General features: G+C 30.1%; 1 protein-coding gene and 1 long non-coding RNA gene across 3 annotated transcripts in view; one reads left to right on the forward strand and one right to left on the reverse strand.

Moving 5' to 3' along the window:
* Positions 1-13,197, forward strand: part of LOC147806736 (uncharacterized) — a 29,141-nt gene extending 15,944 nt beyond the window's left edge. For both annotated transcript variants that reach the window (XR_015435093.1, XR_015435094.1), the window contains 3 exons: positions 1,019-1,160; positions 9,115-9,171; positions 12,874-13,197. This is a non-coding gene — a long non-coding RNA (uncharacterized LOC147806736). The remainder of the gene's footprint in view (positions 1-1,018; positions 1,161-9,114; positions 9,172-12,873) is intronic.
* Positions 1,154-14,776, reverse strand: LOC147806737 (uncharacterized). The gene is made up of 2 exons (XM_087167120.1): positions 13,904-14,776; positions 1,154-4,125 (listed from the first exon to the last, which is right to left on the reverse strand). Exons 1-2 carry the CDS (start codon positions 13,904-13,906, stop codon positions 3,226-3,228), a joined length of 903 nt encoding a protein of 300 aa, XP_087023246.1. The 5' UTR covers positions 13,907-14,776; the 3' UTR covers positions 1,154-3,225.
* Positions 14,777-22,682: the final 7,906 nt, after the last annotated feature.

Below are 22,682 nucleotides of genomic sequence, written 5' to 3' on the forward strand. Positions count from 1 at the left end.
ACAGTAAAGAAAGAAAAATAATTAAGAAAATCAATTAAGTGTAAGCATAAAATATATTGTTCAGGTCTAAATAATAGCGCATAGAATAAGTAATAGAAAAAAACGAATGCGTACTAAAAAAACTGGTAAAAAATTAAAAGCGCCGAAAAGTAACGCGGTAAAAAGTCTAGAAAGTAATGTAAAAATTGTGTAATTCAAAACATAAGAAATCATAATGCGATCCGAAAAAACATAATACGAAAAATAAAGAATAAAAAGTAAGACGTAATGTATGTTAACGCTTAAAAAGTAACGATTAAATTGAGCTAATACGTGAAAGTTACAAGTAAAAATAAGGAGCATATAAGCAAAATAAATGCTTAAAATTGCTGCATGGCAAAAGTAAAAAATTAGAAAACTGAACGAGAAAATGTAACGCATGAAAAATATAACTCGTATTGTAGAATGACAGGTAAAAAGAGCCTCCCTCCAAATGGAATTCATAAAAGAGGAATAAAATACAATTATAAAGTACTTTTTCCTTCATAAAACAAATATTTGTTCTTAAATGCGTAAAGTGTAATATCACATGGAAGATTTATTACTGAGCCCTGTCCCGCCCCCGAAAAGGGGCACAGCATGAATTGCAACTTATAGCACAGCATGAATTGCAACTTATAAAAACATTTAAGTAGTTGTTGAAAAATTACAGACATGAATGAAAAATTACGGATGAACAACCAATTTCCAATAGCAATATACAGACAGTAATTTACAGATGAATAGAAGTTGGATCATATTAACAGTCGTAGGTAGAGGTTTCAGTTTGTCGTAAATATTTACAGATGAATAGAAGTTCAATCCACAAAGATGTTTGGGGTGGATGTAATTAATATCAGTGATGACACCTACAGATAAACATGTCACATCATTGGTATAAATTTATAGTAATTAGCAGGTGAAATGTCACGGATGAAAAGAAGTTCAATTATAAAAACAATCGTTTGTTAAATTAACAGTGAATCGTGAATATTTACAGATGAAAAGAACTCAATTCACAAAGACATTTGAAGTGGATGCAATTAGTAGCAATGAGAGTCCATGCAGATGTACCTGTCACATGAAAGATATAGCTGTGTCACTATCCCAGAAATCAAATACACTCTAGTCAAAGGATTCAGGTAAATTTATTTCAAAATGTCTCTTTATGATAAGTTCGATTCCCATGCTGATTTTTGGGATCATCCTGAGATTTTTGATAGTTTCTATAGTCGTATTAGATGGAAAGTATAAAGATCGCAGATCTTGAAAATTTTGGCATACGCATAGTATGTGCTCTAAGTCCTCCAAGCACCCGCAGTTCTGGCATTGATCGGTTTTGTTGTGAAATCGTGATTGGTACGTGCCCTGGGTTCCGTGGTTTGTAAGACATTGGTTCAATTAAAAATTTGGATAAATTTTCCTATGGTTGACTTTTTTAATGAATTCATGGGTATGTCGTCCCTTATTATTAGTGTTATCCCATTGATTTTGCCAAAGTTGTAAGTTTTGTATAAAAATTTCTGTTTTAATTGTATTTTTAGGTTTGATATCACTTAAATCAATATGTTTTTCGCAAGCTGATTTGGCCAGGCTGTCAGCCTCCTCGTTACCACGAAAACCCGCGTGGGCCTTAATCCAAAATAAAGAAATATTATCGTTGATGTTGTCCTTAATCATGTGAGTCAAGAATTTCCTCTCCTCCGGACAACAGAGAGCCTGCAGTCCGGAAAGGGAGTCCGAAAAAATCTTAACCGGACTAGTTATATTGTTGTCGTTAACCCAATGAATCGACTGAAGGATTGCCCAAAGTTCTACTTTAAATACTGTCACGAAGTTGCTAAGTCTAAATTTTTTGCTCTCTATGAGAAAACCCCAAAAATAGAGCGTGTAGGCGCATCCCACTCTATGCTCATTGTTAAAAATCAATTTAGAACCGTCTGTGTATATTTCAATTCCTTTATGTGTTGGTAGTTCGAAACTAATGTCTATTGTTTTTAATTCGGCTGGATGCTTTAGAGGTAGTTCAGTTTTGTCTATAGGGTTGTCATTATGCAAAAATAGATTCGACATTTTTGATTCGGCTTCAATTGTTAGCTCAAGCGGGATTACTCCGGCTAAAACGTCTAACACCGAGGATGAAGTCGTTCTGTAGGCCCAACTAATATTTAGCAGCGGGATGCGCTCAATCTTTTTAATTCTATTTATAACCCTTACCTGTTTGTTATACCAAATCTCCGAGCCGTATGAGGCAATTTTGCAAACACTGTTGAGATAAATATATTTTCGAATTTTCGGGCTAATCCCCCAGTCGATCCCTGAGCATCTCTTAAGTTTTGAATAAAATAGGGAAATCTTGCCATATAAATAGTCCAGATGTGGCAACCAGGAGAGCTGACAGTTTAATCGAAACCCAAGGTACGTAATGGTATCATTAATTGGGATACTATGATTATTTAGTTTAACAGTTGGCTTTCTACTAATTTTCTTTTGCTTTGGGAATACTAGGGCTTGTGTTTTCCCCGTACTGAACTGCAGGTGGTTAAAATCTGCCCATCTCTGGTATTTACCCAAAATTGCCGTGGCCCTTGGGCCATGTCTGTTTATTACAGTCCCTGTGATCAGAACGAAAAAGTCATCTGGAAATGCCACCACGTGTTCGTTTTGTCCTCAGAAAGAATTTGATCAGCCACGGTTAGCCATAATATCGGGCCCATGCTGGAGCCCTGCGGTACCCCGCACGTCACTGCATGCTCGATGTCTCCATATGTGACTTTCCTATCATTTAGGAAGCTTCCAATAAGATTATGCAGATTTCCATTACAGTTTAGACTAATTAGTCTCTCCAGGATTTTCTTCCATGATATGGTGTCAAAGGCCCCCTTGATATCCAAGGAGACCCCTAACGTATATTCCCCATGTGCTTTCGCATTGCTCACAATCTCTAGGACTCTTTTCATGGCCGTCGTGGTCGATCTCCCTTTGCGAAATCCATGTTGAGCATTGTTAAGTAGCTTGTTCGATTCTAGAAAGTACACCAGTCTGGTAGTCAGCAGCTTGTCTAGCACTTTCCCCCACACCGGGAGGAGGGAGATAGGCCTATATCCGTCTGGTTTAGATAGATCTTTCCCCGATTTCGGGATAAGTATGATTCTCGCTCTTTTCCCAGATAGTCGGAAAGTGTGACAATTCGAGGCACTTATTCATCTATTTCAACATGATGTTTGGCGCAGCTTCATGTAGAGCCTTTATTACTTCAGGAGGCAAGCCGTTCAAGCCTGGTGCTTTATTACCTTTAAACTTAATTACGGCATGCCTGAGTTCCGTGGCCGTGAATGGCTGGTCCATGTTGCAGTTCTTAGTTTTAGGCAATAACTCGGGGTTCCTTGTGTCGAAGTGGTACTCGATTATAGCCTTTATTGTTTCGATTTTAGTTTCCGTGAATGTGCCATCTACATTCTTTATCTGTGCTATGCAGCCGGAGTAGGGGTCTTTATTCCTAGCAAACTGATAAGGTTTCCCAAAACATTCCTGCGTTGTAATATTTTGCAAATATTCCCTTAGTGTGTTTCTCTTTTGTTGCAGTATTTGTTTCTTGTACAGGGCTTTTTCTCTCCTATATTCAATTAATCTGTGTTGCCTCATTGTTGTATCTCTCTCTTTTTGAAATCGTCTGAGCTTCGCCCTCAATCTTTTGCGTTGTATAGCTAAATCTAGTGTCCACCATTTTGGACTTTTCTTCCCTTTTTGTTTTTTGCTGGTCCTGCAAATCTGAATAACTTCCGCTGTCATATCTTCCACCACCTTGTCAAGGCCGTCGATTGTATCTGTCATTCCCAATCTGTCCTCCCAATCTCGTGTCGACCTGTTGACCTTAATCAGAAAGTCGAATAAGTTGAGGTCTTGATAATTTATTTTGTCAATCCCGATGATCGTTGTGTCGCCGTGCATTATTTCCATGATCAGCAACCTGTGATCGCTCAGAGTTTCTCTGTCTTCGACTCTCCAGTTCTGTACATTCAGTTTCCCGGTATACAGAGTCAGGTCGATCCAACTTTTTCCAATTGTCGAGTTAAATGTTGGCGGTGAGTCCGGGTCATTTGCTATCTAATAAATAAATATTACATAATAATTATTATTACATAGTAAATAATATTTATAATTAATATTACATAGTAAAATAAATATTACATAAATAAATGCTTAAAATTACTGCATAACAAAGAAAAAAGCGTAAAAGTAACAAATAACAAAACTAAACGCGAAAATATAACGCATAATGAAATTGTACTCGTAATTTACTAAAACCGGTAAAATTAGCGCGTATGCAATGCAAATGTAAGCAATAATGAGGGTTAAGTGAAAATTTAATATCGCGTGGAAGAAAAAGTTGCTTAACTATAAAAAACGTGTTAACTATAATAGCGCATTAAATTAAAAATATCAAGAGAATTGTAAGCGTGTGACACATAATAACTCTTTATACTTTTTTTTGCGAAATTTTATTTTAAACTTAAAAGTAACGCAAAAAGTATTGTAGAGTTTAAAATTAGTAATAGATAAAAAAATGTACGAGTAAGCGAAACGCGTCAAAATAAAGCATAAATGGTTATTGCGGATATTGTAAAGAATAGAAAAATAATAATGCATAAATAGAACTAACGCGTAAAATAATAACGTAAAATTATTAAGAGAAAAGAAAAAACATGATAAAAATAAATACGTAAAATGACCCATTATAGAAAAAACTCGTAAATGTTACGTAAAAAGAATGTAACGCATAAGAACTAGTAATTCATAAATATTGAGCAACTTGAATAAAGCTTGAAATAAAATACAAAGCGTAAAAGGTATATTCGTGCATATGGAAAGTAAAACTACGTGATAAGAAAAGAAAGGGGAAAAGATAGCAACTTGGAGAACAAGAGTAACACGAAAAAGTATGTAATAAAAACATTGTGTAAACTAAAGTTAAAGTAACGCATAAAAATTTAAACGTGTAAAAGAAACATATGAAGAAATGTGTAAAATATAAAATAAACTTAAAGCATAAAGAAAAATAACGCTTAAACGCAGAAGTAACACATGTGAAAAAAAACGCGTAAAATATACGAAGACTAAAGTAAACGTGTACAGCAATAGTAAAAATAAGACAAAGTAAATATAAGATATAACGAAAAGTAAATGCAAGATATAACGAAAAGCTACGTGTATAAAGCGCAAAAGCCCAATGTCAAGAAAACTGAGATAGACATAGTAGGCCTTGGCCCTCCATGGGCTGTCGCGCCACTGAGTTTATTATAAAGCGCGAAAGTACCTCGTAATTAAAATTCAGGCGTAAAGAAAAAGTAAAACATAAGAAGAATAAGATGTATAATTTAAGAAAAAAGCGCATAAGCGTAAACCATAAGGAAAAAAACATTTAAAAACAACTCGTAAAAGTAGAATTAGCGTATGTATAAAATAAACGCATAAGACATAAAGCGTGAAAGTAGTTGAAACTCATAAGAAAAGTAAAAGATAAAGTAACGCATAACGAAAAAGAAAATTTAATCATGAAGGAATATAACGCATACATATATTAACGCGTAGAGGTAACCCAGGAATAGAACGGACGCGTAAAACTTAACAAGCGTAAAAGTAACAGAAAAAGGACGAAGTAATTAATCATAAAAATAACCGCAAAATAAAAGTAAATGCGTAAAAGTAACGAATAACGAAATTCGTGAGGAAAAGAAAGGCATGAAAATCCTGAACACTTTAAAGTTACGAATAAGAAAAGTAGAGAATGAAGAAAAATAAAGTTTAATATGTGGAAACACGTAAAAGCAATTCGTAATATATAATAACGAAAACAGTAAGGTTTATCAATAGAAATTATGCCCAAAAGCAACAAATAACGCATAAACGAAGTAAATGATGCGTAAAGTAACTGCATAATAAAAGTTATGGCGTGAAAATGATCGCGTAGAAATCAGGCATAAGAATAGTAAAGTGTCTAATATAAAGTATAGTAGTGTGTATTTTAAGCAAAAAGAAAAAGCGTAAAATTGAATGAAACCCATAAAAAAGTAAACACTTGAAATAACGCATACTGAAAAAGTAACGCTTTCTGAATAACGCATAAAAAATAAACAGATAAAAGTATCGCATACAAGACGTGAAATATATAGTTGATAATATTTAAAATAAAGCATCGAGAAAGTAAAACTAACGGAGAAGAAACTTAAGAAAGGCTTGGTGCAGCAAAGCGTGAAAAAGTAATACATAAGAAAAAAATCCAAAACAAAAGGAAATCATAAAAGTTAAAGTGTGAAATATAAAGTAAAAACTGCAATTTAAATCGCAAAAAAAAATAATGCGTTAAAGTAACGCATTAAAAAAATCAAGAGATAATAAAAACGCTCAAATGTAACACATAAATAGAACTAATGCATGAAAGAAACAAGTATAAGAAAAAGTAACACGAAAGGAAAATAAACGCGTAAAATTACTGCTTAATAAAATTAAATGTAGGAAAGGTAAACGCGAAAGAGCAATGCATAATAGAAAGTAACTCATAATTTACAAAAACGTATAAGAGGAACTCGTGTGGCACGCAAATAAAACGCATAAGAAAAGTAACGCATGAAATATAACTACGCGTAAGAGTAACAAGTGCAAAAATTTTATCATGAAATTAATACATAAGTAAAGTAACGCATAAGGAAACACAATGTAATGCAAGAGAACAAAAATTAGCACTTAAAGGAAAGTAAAATATAGGTGAATTGAGTATAAAGAGAAGTAAAGAGTAAAAATGATGCGAAAATTGTGTAAAAGTAGCTTGTAAAAATATATGCTCAGAAAAATAATGCATAAGGTAAAAAATTAAAGGAAGTTTTGGCGAAAATAATCGAAAAAACTGCATTAACACTGTAGAATAGCAAATTCTCAAAGGTAACTTAGTAAGAAAAGTAAGGAGCAAAATATAATAACGCGTTAAAGTAAAACATATGAAAAGTGACAAATAAAAGTAGCGCATTAGAGAAGCACCCGCGTTTTTTCTAAAGGACGTTTGCCGGAAAGAATGAAAACTACAGCACAAGTAAAGTAAAACTAAGTCAAAATAAAGTGATCGTGTAAATTGTAAAGAATAAGAAGGGAATACTAACTCGTAAATAGATCTAACGCACTAATAAAATTTAAGCATAAGAAAGATTCGCGCAAAATAAAATATAATGTGTAAAAGTGAAAATAAGTTATAAAAAAAATAAAATTATACGAAAAGTAGCGTGTAAAGATAGTAACGCTTAAAACAGAGTAACTCATAAAACACATAGCAAAAGAGCGACCTAAAGTAACATATAAAGAAAAGTAGAGTATAAAATATCAAATAATATGTGTGTCCAAATTAAAGCAGAAAAAAAAAAGAATTATAGAAGTAAACGTGCCAAAATATCATATAAAATATTAATTAAAACGTAGCACATAAAAAAGAATAAAAGAAACGTTATGTATAACAAAGTAAATATATAAATATAAGAAATAAAACTAGCAAATTTATGCAAAAATAAAAAAAGGAAAGTTACGCCAGAAATATAACAACGAGTGAGTGTAACGCGTGCGAAAATTAACGCGTAAAATTGATGCAAAAGTAACTCACAAAGAAAAGTAGGGTATAAAGTAATATGTGGGTATACTGAAGCTTAAAAAAAAGTAATGCTTAAAAATGATGCAAAGAAGTTATCGAAGAAGCTCTAATTTTTCACTTTACCTGAAGTAATCTAATTTTAGAATTTCATTTTATGTAACTCTTCAAAAGAATAGTACAATAGATATTAATTTTATGAAATTTTGAGAAGAATATTATTAAGAAATCTTTGCAGTTTTTCTGAAATGCCTAAAACTCTTGAACTCTGAAACACATAAAAGCAATTTTTGTCCAAATTGTTTCGCTCTCCAAAATTTTATTTAAAGTTTGAAATTGTTTCAAGAGTAATTCTTTCAAATTAATAATATTTTCTTTAAAAAAAAGCAACTTGCAATTATTATGTGATTTAAATGACATACGTAAACATTGCTCGCATTCTGCCTGGCCCTGGTCAATAAATATAAGCAAATTAAAAAAACCCATCCCCTTTATGTCTGTAACGTATCTACCACTACAAAATTACAACTACAATTCACTAGTACATATATTAACTCGTCATGTTAACTCGTCTTTATGCATCACCTCCTAGAAGAAGGAAGGCCTCAGCACGGATCAATTTAGTAGTCCGATCTAACGCAGTTAACTGCGCAGTAGATGAAAAATAAGAAAGATGTCATTTCGTTAAGGGTACTAAGCTGCGCAGTGGTTGAAAATACGAAATATGTCATTACGTTTGGACTACTAAAGGATATTTATGGAAACCCGTGCTGAGGCCTGCTCTTATTTAGGAGGTGTTGCTCTATGTCGGGGTACCTTTTCATAGATGAAAGTTGACATGGACGATAACAGCTCCTTTCCCCACATTGGTGACCCGGACGTGATGAGAACGCACCTACCTGAGCAGCAACGCCCGCTTCGATATGAACAGGCCTATCTTGACAGTAACGCCCACCTCGATTGATGGTCCACATTGAACAGTTGACTTGCTACTTGTGACTGCAACATTATCCACCTCTTCGTACTGTTGCTACTGAGTTTCGTCTCGATCACACGCAACGTCAACCTGCAATCACCCGACTGCTAAAAGCAGCACAGGAGCGACTACGACCATGATCTTAATACAGCTCTCATGACTAATGTTCAAAACCCGGTGACTTTAATGCAGTACTCCCGGTCTGTCACAAATACAGCAACTAGTGTTATCGAATTCTATCACAGCTATAATTCTGGTGGGGGAGTACTGTAGCGTATCTACCACTACAAAATTACAACTATAATTCACTAGTATATATGACATGTTAACTCGACGCTATGTCGGGGTACCTTTTCATAGATGACAGTTGACATGGAATATAACAACTCCTTTGCTCACATGTCCTTAAGTAATGTTTGGATGCCCCCTTTTATCTTGTTGCAAAGATATTTATGTAATTTTAATCAATATGTGATATTTTTTTTTTCAGCTTTCGAAATCTTTAGGAAATATAAGTCTAACCAAGTGACATCATAGTTTTTTAAAGGTAAGTCATATAAACACTCAAAGGATTTAATAATCTTCGTGTTCACTATATTAATAGTAACTAATTAATATTAATCACTTACTATACTTAAATCAAAATGCATTCAGAAATTAGCCTAAACATTATATTTGTCACAAACTGAAACAATAAAGCAATCGTTTTCGTTCAGAACGGTTAGACACCTTTTAATTGCGTTAAAACCTCTTTTTTGAAAGGTTTTTATTTCGGAGTTAAGCATAAAATAAAGCTAAAATTAAAATTTTATTTAGTAATGCAGTAAATATAATGCTAAGCAAAGCGAAAACATAAAAAAATTATGTAGTGTAAAGCGCGAAATATATAAAGTAAAAAGTTAAATATTTAGTAAAGTAGAAAGTTTGCAAGCTGAATAAAAAAACGTAATATAAAAAGTAGAAATTATATTAGAGAATAAGAGTTGCTCAAACTTAAGTATCAGTTAAAGTAAAAGCGTAAAGTAATATAAGCATAAATATAAAGTGTTACGTAAAGAGTAAGATATTAAGTCAACTTAAAAATGAAGTAAACTATAGCATCAAAGCGTGAAACACAAAGTAAAATTGTGTGTAAAGACAATAGTGAAAGGAAAAAAAAACAATTAATCTAAATATAGCTGAAAATTATCATTAAAATAAAAAATATATTATAACGGAAAGAAAAGCGTTTGATAAGAGACAAGTTTAAAGAAAAAATATAAATATTGTGTGAACTAAAACGTTAATTATTGTATAAGGTAAAGTGAAACGTGAAGTATAAAGTGAAATATGAAGTAAAATATAAATTACGCAGTATATCACCAAATTTATTGTTAAATATAAAGTAAAGATTAATATATAAAGTAAAAAGCAAAATATGAAATAAAAAGCAAAGTATTTTATAGAATAATTTAAAGCGTAACATATCAAGTAAAACGTAAAATAAGAAATTAGCGAAGTAAAAAAGAAAAGTAAAGCATAAAATACGAAGTGAAGCATAAAGTAAAAATGTGGTAAAATGCCAAAATATAAATAAAAGAAATAGGTAAAGTGGAAAGTCGAAAATATAGCAGAAAGTACAATCAAATGTAAAATGTAGTAAATAGAAAAGTGTATAGTAAAGAAGATATCTAAATATATCAGTAAACTAAAGTGAAATCGTCAAGAAAACTAAGTCTAAAAAAATGTTTGTCAGTAGAATATAAAGTATAAACTAAAGGGTAAAGTGCGGAAAAAGCGCATAAAATAAAACGTAGTGTAAAAAATGTAAACTAAAGAGCATAGTAAAATATAAAGTAAAAGCGTAAAAAAGGCGAAAAATATAAAATAAAGTAATATGCTTACAAAGTTGAAAGTATTAAGAGAAACATATTAAAGAACAAATTTGAATGTGAAGTAAATTCGTAAACTAAGCTTAAAAAAATAAGTAAAATATAAATTGTCAAGTAAAGAATTAAAGTAAAGGAAAATAAAGCAAAAGTAAGTAGTTAAAGTAAAACATGAAATATAAATTGCAGCGTCAGATAAAATGTGAAACGAAAGACAATAATGTAAAGCGATAAGTATAAAATTAAAATAAAGCGGAAAATGTTAAGTAAAGGGTAAAATATAAAGAGTAAAATATAAAAGTGTTGACAGTAAAATATAAAGTAATGTGTAAAGTTACAGTAAAGCGTGAAATGAAAGTATAAAAAGTGTAGCAAAATGCGTTTTAAGAAAATTCCAATATATATATATATATATATATATATATATATATATATATATATATATATATATATATATATATATATATATATATATATATATATATATATATATATATATATATATATATATATATATATATATATATATATATATATATATATATATATATATAATAACTCGTAACATAAATGCAACGTATACGAAATTAAATTTTCAAATTTACGTAGAAAAGAAAAGTAACGCATGTAACACGTAAGATTGACATGTTCGAAAATTAATGAGTAAAAGTAATACATAAGTGAAGTAACTCATAAGGAAAATTAATGCAATGCAAAGGAATAGAGAAAAACGCTTAAGGAAGAGCCTCACGTAAAGAACGCTTAAAAATAGTGTGTAACCTGTTAAAGTATTTAAATTAAAGCATAGAGATTAGAAGTGCGTAAAGTAAAAGCAAATTTACGTAGAAAGGGAGAAAAAAAAAGCTTGTAATATAATTAATTACACGTAAGATTAACGAAAATTAAATCATAAAGTAATTCGTTAAATTAATAGTAAACACAAGAATTAATAGTAATCGTGTAAAATTGATGCATAAGTAAAAGCCCTTCGAAGAAACGTTTGAAAAATAGTAATTCGTCAAACATGCAAATGTGTGCAAATTAAGTCTATAACGCGTAAATGGGACGCATAAAGTGTAAAAGTATCGCTTTCTTCTTCTCCTTATTGGCACGACAGCACAAGATGGGCCTTGGCCTTCTCAACAAGCCTATGCCAAGACTATCTTCCCTTAGCCAAGGTTCTCAAGTTTACAATCTTTAAAACTTGTAGGTAGCGCTTAAGGAAAGAAAAAGTAAGTGATTGAAAGAGTAAAAGCGTGAAATATAACAACGAAATAAATCATGTAAATGCAATACAAAAAAGGAAATAAATGGGATTAGTAAATTAAAGGATCGAAAAGCAATAAAAAAATAAATGCATAATTTTACGCATTATAAAAGTGAACGCGTTGAAGTATCGAATGAGAAAAGTAAAGCATTAAGAAAAGTAACGAATAATTTATAATAATGTGAAACAGTAACAAACGAAAAATGAACACACATGAAAAATAAATGACCACATAGTAGAAGTAAACGCGTAAAATAAACTGATAAGAAAAGTAAACGAAAAAGTAACACGTAATTTACAATAAAGCTTAAAATGAGCTCGTAGGCATTGTGAATGTAACGCATAAAAAGAAAGGTAAAAACACTACATAAAAAAAAATACTCATAAAAGTTACACATAAAAAGGCGACGCATTAAAAAAACTCGTAATAGGAAAGTAAAATAATATTAAACAGTAAAATATAAGAAAATAAGGCAGAAAGAAAGGTAATACAAAAAATGAAAAATAATATTTAGGAAAAGTAAACGCGTAAAAGTTATAACTACACATATAAGAATACTTAGCATAGATAAATAAAAATAAAGAATAATAAGTAAAATATTAAGGCATAAAAAAGTAAAGCGCAAAAGTCATGCATAAAAGTTAACCCGTAGAGTAAATTTAACGTGTAAAACGTATTAAAAAGTGAAGTATGAGAAAAAAACAAAGAAATGTGATGCATAAAAATAATGCTTAAATAAAAAGAAAAGCATAAGGTAAAGAAAGAGTTTAGATTTAAAAGTTGTATAAATTAAAAATTGTGTATTTTATTATTATTTTGTGATAAAATTTAAAGTTTGCCCTTTTTTAATCTAGTCTCGTATACGTATGATCTTCCAAAAATTTATTCCTTGTTTATTATTTTTTTTGTGTTATCTTTTATTTTTCGTAAAGTTCATATGAATTTTTCTGACACACTCGTTAATAAAGTTCAGATCTTTTTCAATTATGATAGAGGGAAAAAATTAGACGATGGCCCTTGACAACACACTATGGCGTTCTTGTGAGGGTTTCACTTAGAGTTGTGAGAATATGTTATGACGAGGTAGAAATAACAGTGCACTTTTTATTGCAGGATCTAAAGACAAATGCTCGTTACCAACAAGTCGCAAAACTGTTTGTTAGGCATTTTACTGTTACCATCCTCGTCATAATAGTTCCGTCTGCGTTGTTCCTGTATATGTTAGATCAACATGATGAAATTCAAGTAACTGAAAGAGTCATGTCACCCACGTGATCTGAGTAAGGACTGAGTGACTGATGAAATAAGCAAGATCATCTTCCATGTACAATAACGACAAAACTGTTATGGCTGACAAATGTTATCTTTCTTAAACAAAAAGTTAATTATTTTACAGGTTATCCTCGCGTATGTAATTAAAATGCATTGTGTGTGTGTTTCTTCCTTTATCCCTAACACATAAATTATGGAGTTAAGTTATGCATATGACCGCAAATATTTTATTCTTGAAACTAAAATTGCTAAAGTTTAGATTTTTATTTTTAAATTGGTTATTAGTGACAAAAGTACACCTTTTTTAACTTATAGTTTTTATGAGTAGATTTAAAAGCTTAGTTTAAAACGCCGACACAAATTTTTCACTCAAAATTTCAGTCTCAATAAAGTCACTATTAATTAAAAAACTCGTAAAGGTAATGCATATGTAAAATAAATGTGTAAAGTAAACACATAAGACAGTCAAAAGTTAAAAAAATAATGGATGAATATAAATCAAACGAAAATTTACTATAAATAGGTATTAGCAACGCATTAATGCTTAGATATGCATATGAAAAATAAACGCTTAAACGTAAGGAACACATAAATATATAAGTTATTCGTAAATTACTATGCTATTATAAGCTACCTAGAAATAATAGTGTGTAAAAACTAATACAAAATTCTAGTTAACACTAGTAAAAGTAAAGTGATTGTTAAAGTACAAACTATAATGATATGTGTAAGTAAACTATTATAAGAAATGATATACAAATGCTCCGCGTAAATAATAGTTAACTTGAAAAAATATATACGCGGAAAAAAGTGACAAACAAAAATTCTTAATGCATGAATACTTCATTTTATTTATAAGTCAAATCCTTACCATATGAACAATTCTCTAGCCAAACGAATTATAATCAGTAAACGTATAGACTATATCAATTGATTCTATTATTATCGGCTGATCTTATATATTTTGATCATTGTCGAATCGACTTTCAGTACTCGAAACGTATATTTTGATCAATAACCTTAGCCACTTTTCGAAACTTTCCCATATTGAGACCGGAGTAGTTAAAAACTAAGCTAATTTTCATTGGTTGTCAAAACCACAAATGATTGATCAAAACTTGAACCCTGTATCATGAACTGAACCATCAATACACGAACTCTCCTTCATTTGATTATCATTATTTAATAATTTATCGATTACACTTTTTTAGACAAATCTTTGTTAGATGCTCGAACATACTTTATTATTAACAGTACCCGAACCTATTTGATTGCAAATCAGCTATGATTTAATCAAAATTGTAGCCTATATTTTAAATACTTTTCTAACGTATGCTCTTACGTACAGTACTTGCGCTCACTATCTTTTTATTGGGAATCGAATCCGCTATCATTTAATCGTACATAGGACTGGTTTCATTCCTCTCTTTGAGCAGAAAAGTCCTCGTGACGTCATGCCATACATAAATCTCGGAGATTGCAAGCAAAGATATGAAAACTTCGCATCATTCTCTTTGTAAAAATAAGTTCGACATTTTCTTGGTATTAGCTTTCAAACAACGCAATTAACGCATTATTTTCGTTCAAAAATTTTTTCTTGTCCATTTAGTCCTAACATTAAAAATACCATTTTAGACTAATAAAAATATTTTACTAGTTGACATAAAGGACATTATAAATATTTGAAACAGTTCAGTTATAACTTTCATTATTAAAAAATAGTGAAAAATATCGACACTTTTTAAGCTACATATTGTTTGATAACAATAAGTTGGGAATCCTGATTTTAAAATATGCTGATAAAGGCAATTTGTTCATACTTAACCATTAGGAAACATCAGCCTTAAAGCGCTAATTACTGAAACAAAATAATAATTTAGGTTCATAATAGTATTAGAAATTTTACAATTGTCTATAAATATTTAAATTTTAGAGAATATTATTAAAAGGAATCTTACATATTTACATTAAAAGATTTGTTACGAAATTAGGAGAATTTCAACTATTAATTATTTATACTATTCCTTTAATTTTCTTGGACTTGAATCCATTTCTCTTTGCCTGCCATTCTTTTTGAAGTAACGAGTCTTTTTCTATTTAGATGGCAAATTCTTTTAAAAATTCTTAAACGTATTTCAGATTTATATTAAAACTAGGTCATTCCGTTTGCTACGTTGAATTCGTTCTTTACATAGTTGTTCATTTACTTTAGGGAATACGGGGAAAATTATATTTTTTCCTTTTTTGTTTCTATTAGAATTTTTGCAAGTTGCAATCGCGCAAACTAGCATTTCGTTAATAATTTCACATTTTTATTAATTCACTTCATAAAAACTGGTGAAAATCACTATAGAAAAACAGCGTATGTCTTACGTCACAAAAAGGAATGCTTCAATGTTAATTAGTCCGAAAGCTCCGCTCATGAAGTAAAAGTACAATCAACGTGCCGTCACACGAGATAATTGGAGGTTTGGAGCAGCGAGAGTTTCCTCCAAAGAGTGAATCTATCTTTCTATACTTTCTTTAACCCTGACTCGAACCTACATTATTTTAATATTGGTTTCCAAACCCTCTATTATTAGTACTAAAACTCGCCATATTATCACAGATTCTCGATCTGACTCTCAGTTGTTTGGTGCTTGAACCTATTATCACTTGAACTAAAATTGAATCTACTATTTCTATGTCAGTTCTTAAATACTCCCTTTTTTTATTGGTGATTGAACTTGCAATCATTGATTAGTCATCGAGTGAACACACTAAATTTTTCTCGCACTAAATAAATCCCACTATCGCGATAACCTTATTTTTCCAATAGTTCTCGCTAGTATCATTTGATCAACATTTAAGTTTACTATCATTTGATCTCTATCATTTCAACACGTTTTAGTTCTCGAACCCACCAACAATCATTTGATCAGCATGCGAGCCTACTATCTTTTGAACCTATTTCTGATTCTGTTTTCCAACTTAGTTAAACTCCATATCACTATCCTTTCATTCCGTACTTGAGCTCATTTAATCTATAATCGATCCTTCTACTTTCCATCAGTACTCGGAACCAATATCCCCATCGGCAATTGTTTTTACTAGCATTTGAATTAGACTCGATCCTACTATCAATTACTACTTCTATTTTTCCATTTATTATACTAATAATCGTACCAATTTGGTTACAGCAACAAATTCCAGATTCTGCGTGATTTACTCCCAGCGGACACTTCTGTTTAGCAGTTTTTACCAAGGGTTTCAACTTGACCTAGGTTCCGCAAAATTAACATTTTTCTACGCTATAGGATGTGTCTAACTTTACCAATTATTTCCCTTCCAAGTTAAAAATGTATTTTATGGTTTTGAAAGTTGACACCTACACCAAATAACATTTTACTGACTTCTAAGAAAAAATTTTACTTTTGAATAATGTTTTTATTTTAAGAATGTAAAACAATGATACATTTCTATAAATAATACATTAATTGCAGGGGGAACCGAATAAATTTACTATTTTGACCGAATCATAAATTAACGACAGCAATCCCTTATGAAAAAATCGAGGTATAAACGAGGTATATTTTAAAGGTAGAAAGGAGGTTGTTATTTAAATACGTCGTTGAGGTTAGAAAGGGTGCAAATGAATACCTCGAAACCAACCTCAAATATACCTTAAATATACCTCCAGAGGTATGTATGTTTCAACTTGAGATGTTTAATTTTACATCTGGGGAGAGGTAGATATTTACTACTTTAAAGTGTTTCATTTTCAATCTTAGGTTATTACTTATCAGCCTGAAGTATATTTTTTTACACTTGTGGAAGTATTTATTCAACAACCTAAGGTGTGTCATTTTACACTTCAGGTTATTATAAATCAATCTCAGGTGTATTTTGTTCGACTTCAGGTAATTATTTTTCAACCTCAGGTATCTAATTTTATGCTTGTAGAGGTATATATTTTTCAGCCTATGGTGTGTCATTTTACACTTCAGCTTATTATAAATCTACCTCAGGTGTATTTTGTTCGACTTCAGGTAATTGTTTTTCAACCTCAGGTATATAATTCTATGCTTATAGAGGTATATATTTATCAACCTGTGGTGTGTCGCTTTATACTACTGGTTGTTATAAATCAGCCTCAAATGTATTTTGTTCTACCTCAGGTAATTATTTTTCAACCTCGGGTATATAATTTTATGCTTGTAGAGGTATATATTTTTCAACCTAAGGTGGGCTATTTTACACTTCTGGTTGTTATAAATCAACCTGAAGTGTATTTTCAACACTTGGAAAGGTTATTTTTTATTAGCGACATATGTTCCATGTTCTACCTTAAGTTATTATTTCGTAACCTCAAGTATATATTTTTCTATTTTTAGAAGTATTAATTTATCAACCAAAGATGCGACATTTTAAACTTCAGGCTTATGTAGCTCAACTTAAATCTGTTTTTTCAGCACTTACGAAGGTGAGGTGTTATACGGACCACCTAGTTTATTAATTTTTAGACTCCCTATATAAAAAATATAATACATATAAAGATATTATTTATATTATATGAAGAATAATGTATATCAATATATTTTTTTTACTAGTAGAGATCATTTATCAACCTGAAATTTTTAATATTAGACCTTCGGCAGTAATTGCTTCTTTTGTTTAGCTATAAAAGAAAGTTTCAAATGCATAATTCTTCTATAATTTTAATAGATTGATTTAAATCATCTTATAATAACACTTATCCAAATTCTACAGTCAGTAAAAATTATTTATGGGAACTCATACTCGTATTTTTAGAAGATAGTTGTCTAAGGTGCTTGAATTTTTAAAGCTATAAAACTGCAAATTTAAATAATTAGTCAGCTGAAATTCAAAGTACAACTTTTATTTAAAAGTAAAATGTCATTTTTTTGCAAACCAACAAAATTATTTTAATTACTGTTTCCGTCTACATGTTGAAACTTGTAATTATTGGAACCTAAAAGAAAAAAAAAAGAATTAGTAAGAAAGTCATATTTACAATAATAGTGGCAGATTTTAAAATATTAGAAATTGCTTTTTTTTATGATTAAAATTAACTGGATAAAATTAATTTTCTTTTTCAGATAAATAATATTACTCTCCTGCCATTTCTATTCAATCCTCGTAGCTAAAAATCATGATATGTATCACAGCCACATACACTGATTAAATACACTGAAGACAGTATTACCATTAACAACATGTACAGTCGGCAAAAAAAAAAAGATATCACCCTGAATAACTTTCGTTCTAATGATCGGATTTTCACGAACTAAGTGTTAATCTTAATGGTTCCTGGGGGTGACCTCAAATATGCTAATTAATTAGTGCTAACTATTAATTAAGTTACGAAATCAGACACAAAAACGTACTTTCTCTGAATAAACATATATTTTTTCTTACATATTTGGATTTTTAACCTTCAAAATATAGGGGGTAGCCGCAATCTGGGAAATATGGTCCCCATAGTTTGGTCAGGAGAGCGATCCAAAGTTCGTACCCCTTAATGTTAATTTCACTTTTTACGTTTTTAGTCATATTTTAAAAACTAATAAAGCAATTCGAAGAAAATTTCACCCAGTCATAAAACTCATTTACCCAAAGATAATTTCACGAAAAAAATAATTTTTAATAATTGTTAATTATTTTTTATTATTTAATTAAATTAAGGATGAAAAATTTTTGAATTATAAGGCATGAATTTTTTTATACCATATTAATCTACATATTTTTCAATTGAAAAATCTAAAGTTTCAACTGTTTTTATTTATTAGAAGCTGAGAAAAATTAAAATTAATTATTTTTAAAAAAATAATTTGGCGACAATGAAGAAATGATTAAATGGAGCGATTAATATTAAAATGTGATAAACTTGCGAGGAACTTGACTTCGCGCGCTTAGCATAAAATTTCATTCATATTTTTTTCGCTAATAATCGTTTGCTTATCTTTTCATTTTTATTTTTTTAAGCTATAAAATACGATGTTTCTTCTTTAGTCGTCTAAAATTCTATTTGCAATTTAGTAAAGAAATTTGAATAAAACATTTTATTGAATAAAATACATTTTATTCAGAGAATGTGGAGTTTTATAAAAGCATGCTTCTGATAGAATATGATTATACAACAGATTGTGCTTCTTTAATGTGATTATTTTTAATTTTTTTTCTCAATAACTGATAAAATTTCAATAATATACATACGAATGAATAAATTTGGAATAAAATATTCATCAATTTCTTGAATATATATTTTATAAATATTAATAAAAATACGCAGTCAGCATTTTTAAGCATCTCTCACAACATCGCAAATTTCTCAAAATCTTATAGGGTAAACTAACCAGTGAAGGAATATTTAAGCTTAGCTTGTCTTTAAAAAAAAAATCATAAAAATTTCAAAATTTGTAATTTTAGCTAAATGACGTATTTGTTATTAAATGCATGTCGACATATTTGTTATTAAATGCAAATTATGTAAAAAAAATTTAGATAACTTACATAATATTGTTTTAAGCTTTTGGTGGTTTAAATAATAAGTAGTAAGATAACCAAGTGAAGGAACAGTTCTTAAATTGAATAAACACTAAATTTTCCAGTGAATGAACACTTAATTTTGAGAATGTTTGATGCTCGTTAGGAATCCTTAGGCCACACAGATATCTGTCGCCCTGTAGATGCCTGAATTGACTGATGTTAACACAGGCGGGCATTAGGAAAAAAAAAATCTTTTAAGTTTTCGTGCCCCCATTTCAGTATCTTAAGGGCCTTACGAGCTCTGTTTAAAAAGAGAGTATCATATCAGATATATATATATATATATATATATATATATATATATATATATATATATATATATATATATCTGATATATATATAACAAAAATAATCATAGTAGCAGTATTTGGTGGTAAATGTAGCTTATCGTAATTGAAGAATATGCTGTGCGACATTTTATGGTGAATTTGCGAACGTAAGTTTCAGAATGTATCGAAACATGTGGATGCTATTTGCTAATCATCTTTATCCAAAGAAAACCATGTAACGTAAATATCTAGCAAAATGAAGCAATTTTTTAAACAATGAATCATACAATATGCAACATATTATTTCAATATCTTATTCTTAAACATAACATATTTCAATGTTTTCAAAATGCCACTAAACATTCAGCAATTCATTGAGTTATAGAAAAAAGAAATCGCAAATTACAGAAAACCTTGTGAATGTGCATTAGAATTACTATACAATCTACATTTTATTTTTCATGCCCTTTTTTTTTCTTCAAACTTTCATGCCTAGAAGACTCGATTAAAGCTGTAAAAATCGTTATCCCTAAAATTTTGTATATAGCTATTATAAGTTATGTTAATTTGATTTTAGTATGAAATCCTCGAATAAACATATCAAAAATAGCATAATCTAAATAATATCAGATAAAAAGTTCATGTATTTAAATTCTGAAAACTTATAAATCGATTCAAATTTTCTTTTCAAAAGAGATTAAAATAATTTTTTATTTTATTTATTTATTTATTTTTTTTTGCTTTTTGGACATAAATGAACTGAAAAATTGTCTATTGCCTAGAAACTTCGAGGTGTTTTCTATTAACTATTAATTAAACCTCTCAGAGCAATCACAAAACATTATTTCAATTTTTTTACAGTCAGAAATTGGTTGCCTAGCAACCTAGTAAAATTAAGCGTTTCTCTTTTGAATCAGTCAAGGGTTATCTTAAAATATTTATTTGCGCAGGCGACTTTTTTTGGCGGTTTTCTGGACTATCGCCAAATATATAAACCTTTATTGCAACCCAATTTACGACCCAATTGTTTTAAAATTTTGTCTACCCCCCCTAATTCAAGTGTCTAGATTCCAAATATGTAAAAAAAAAAATATGTTTATTCAGAGAAAGTACGTTTTTGTGTCTGATTTCGTAACTTAATTAATAGTTAGCACTAATTAATTAGCATATTTGAGGTCACCCCCAGGAACCATTAAGATTGACACTTAGTTCGTGAAAATCGGATCATTAGAACGAAAGTTATTCAGGGTGATATCTTTTTTTTTTGCGGACTGTACAGAAATTCAAATATACAGGTGTTTATAAAATCCCGGACCCATTTTGATGTTTAATAACTCATAAAATATTAAAGATAGATTAAAATTAATAACATAAATATTTAGATAGACTCAAAAAGTTTCATGACCCTTGTCAATGAACTCCCACGTGTGCCCCCTTCGTCGCATGGAGAATATCAAGTCGATAGTCAATTTCACGCCAGGTAGCGGCAAGCATGTCGGCATCCACAGAGGGTATTGCGGTTGTAATTCTGGCTTTTAGGTCATCAATGTTCGTCACGATCCTCCTGTAAACATTTTTCTTTATAAATCCCCAAAGAAAAAAGTCCAGTGGCGTTATATCAAGTGATCTGGGTGGCCAAGGGATTGGACCTCCTCGCCCAATCCATCTTAATGGAAAATGGTCATTCAAAGAACTACGAACGATGATAGCCCAATGAGGTGGTGCACTATCTTGTTGCAAAAAGACATGTGGCTGAAGCTGTTCTAATTGTGGAAATACGAAATTTTCCAACATGTGTAAGTATACGACTGATGAGACCGTCTTTTCGGTAAAAAAGAAAGCTACCTGGCGTGAAATTGACTATCGACTTGATATTCTCCGTGCGACGAAGGGGGCAAACGTGGAAGTTCATTGACAAGGGTCATGAAACTTTTTGAGTCTGTCTAACCATTTATATTATTAATTTTAATCTATCTTTATTATTTAATGAGTTATTAAACATCAAAATGTGTCCGGGACTTTATAAACACCCTGTATAATTCCAATCTTATTATGCAATTTTAACACTTTTTATTTTTCTATACATCTGTAACATTATGGTACTTGTAAGTTTAATAATTAGATTTTCTTTTTTTAAAAATCTTTAAACTCAATAAACCTAGTCTATATTTTTAAACTTTTAGTCAGACTTCATGAAACTATAGCTTTTTTTAAATTTTTGACGTTGATTCTGAAAAGGACTTACGTTATTGTCAATCACATCAGAGTTTCTTAAAAAATAGTTATTTTAATATTTTTTAATCCATGTAATCAAAAATCAACAATCGTTTAATAAATTAAAATTTTAAAGTTATGTGCGAATTTTTATTCTCTTTTTACACTAAATCGAACAGAACAAATTACAAGCTGATAAGGAGCATTTATTTTAAAGTTGTGAGTAATTTTATGTGAGGAAAATGTCTAAGAGAGAATGATTTGAAATAATACTTTTAAAATAAGTTGAGTATAATATCTCCTATATAATTTATAATACCGAGAAGAATAAAACTAATAGTTAGTTGTTACAAACACTTGTTTAAATATAAATACCCATCCCATAGGATGAAATTCAAAACAATGCATATTACTTTCAACCATAAATGTTTTTGTTTGCAATTGATTTTATTCAATTCAGGATCAAAATTGCATACTATACTGACTTATTTCTAAAATTCGCACATTTTTGATTCCGAAATTCGCACATTTTTGAAGTAGTGAATCATAAACAGCTGCATGAAAATGCTCATAACCTTGAAACAAATTGTCATATAAACTTGAAATCGGATTTAATTT

This window comes from Parasteatoda tepidariorum, chromosome 7 (assembly GCF_982258835.1).
Source record: "Parasteatoda tepidariorum strain Cologne lab strain chromosome 7, Ptep-v5.0, whole genome shotgun sequence".
Lineage (NCBI taxonomy): Eukaryota > Metazoa > Arthropoda > Arachnida > Araneae > Theridiidae > Parasteatoda > Parasteatoda tepidariorum.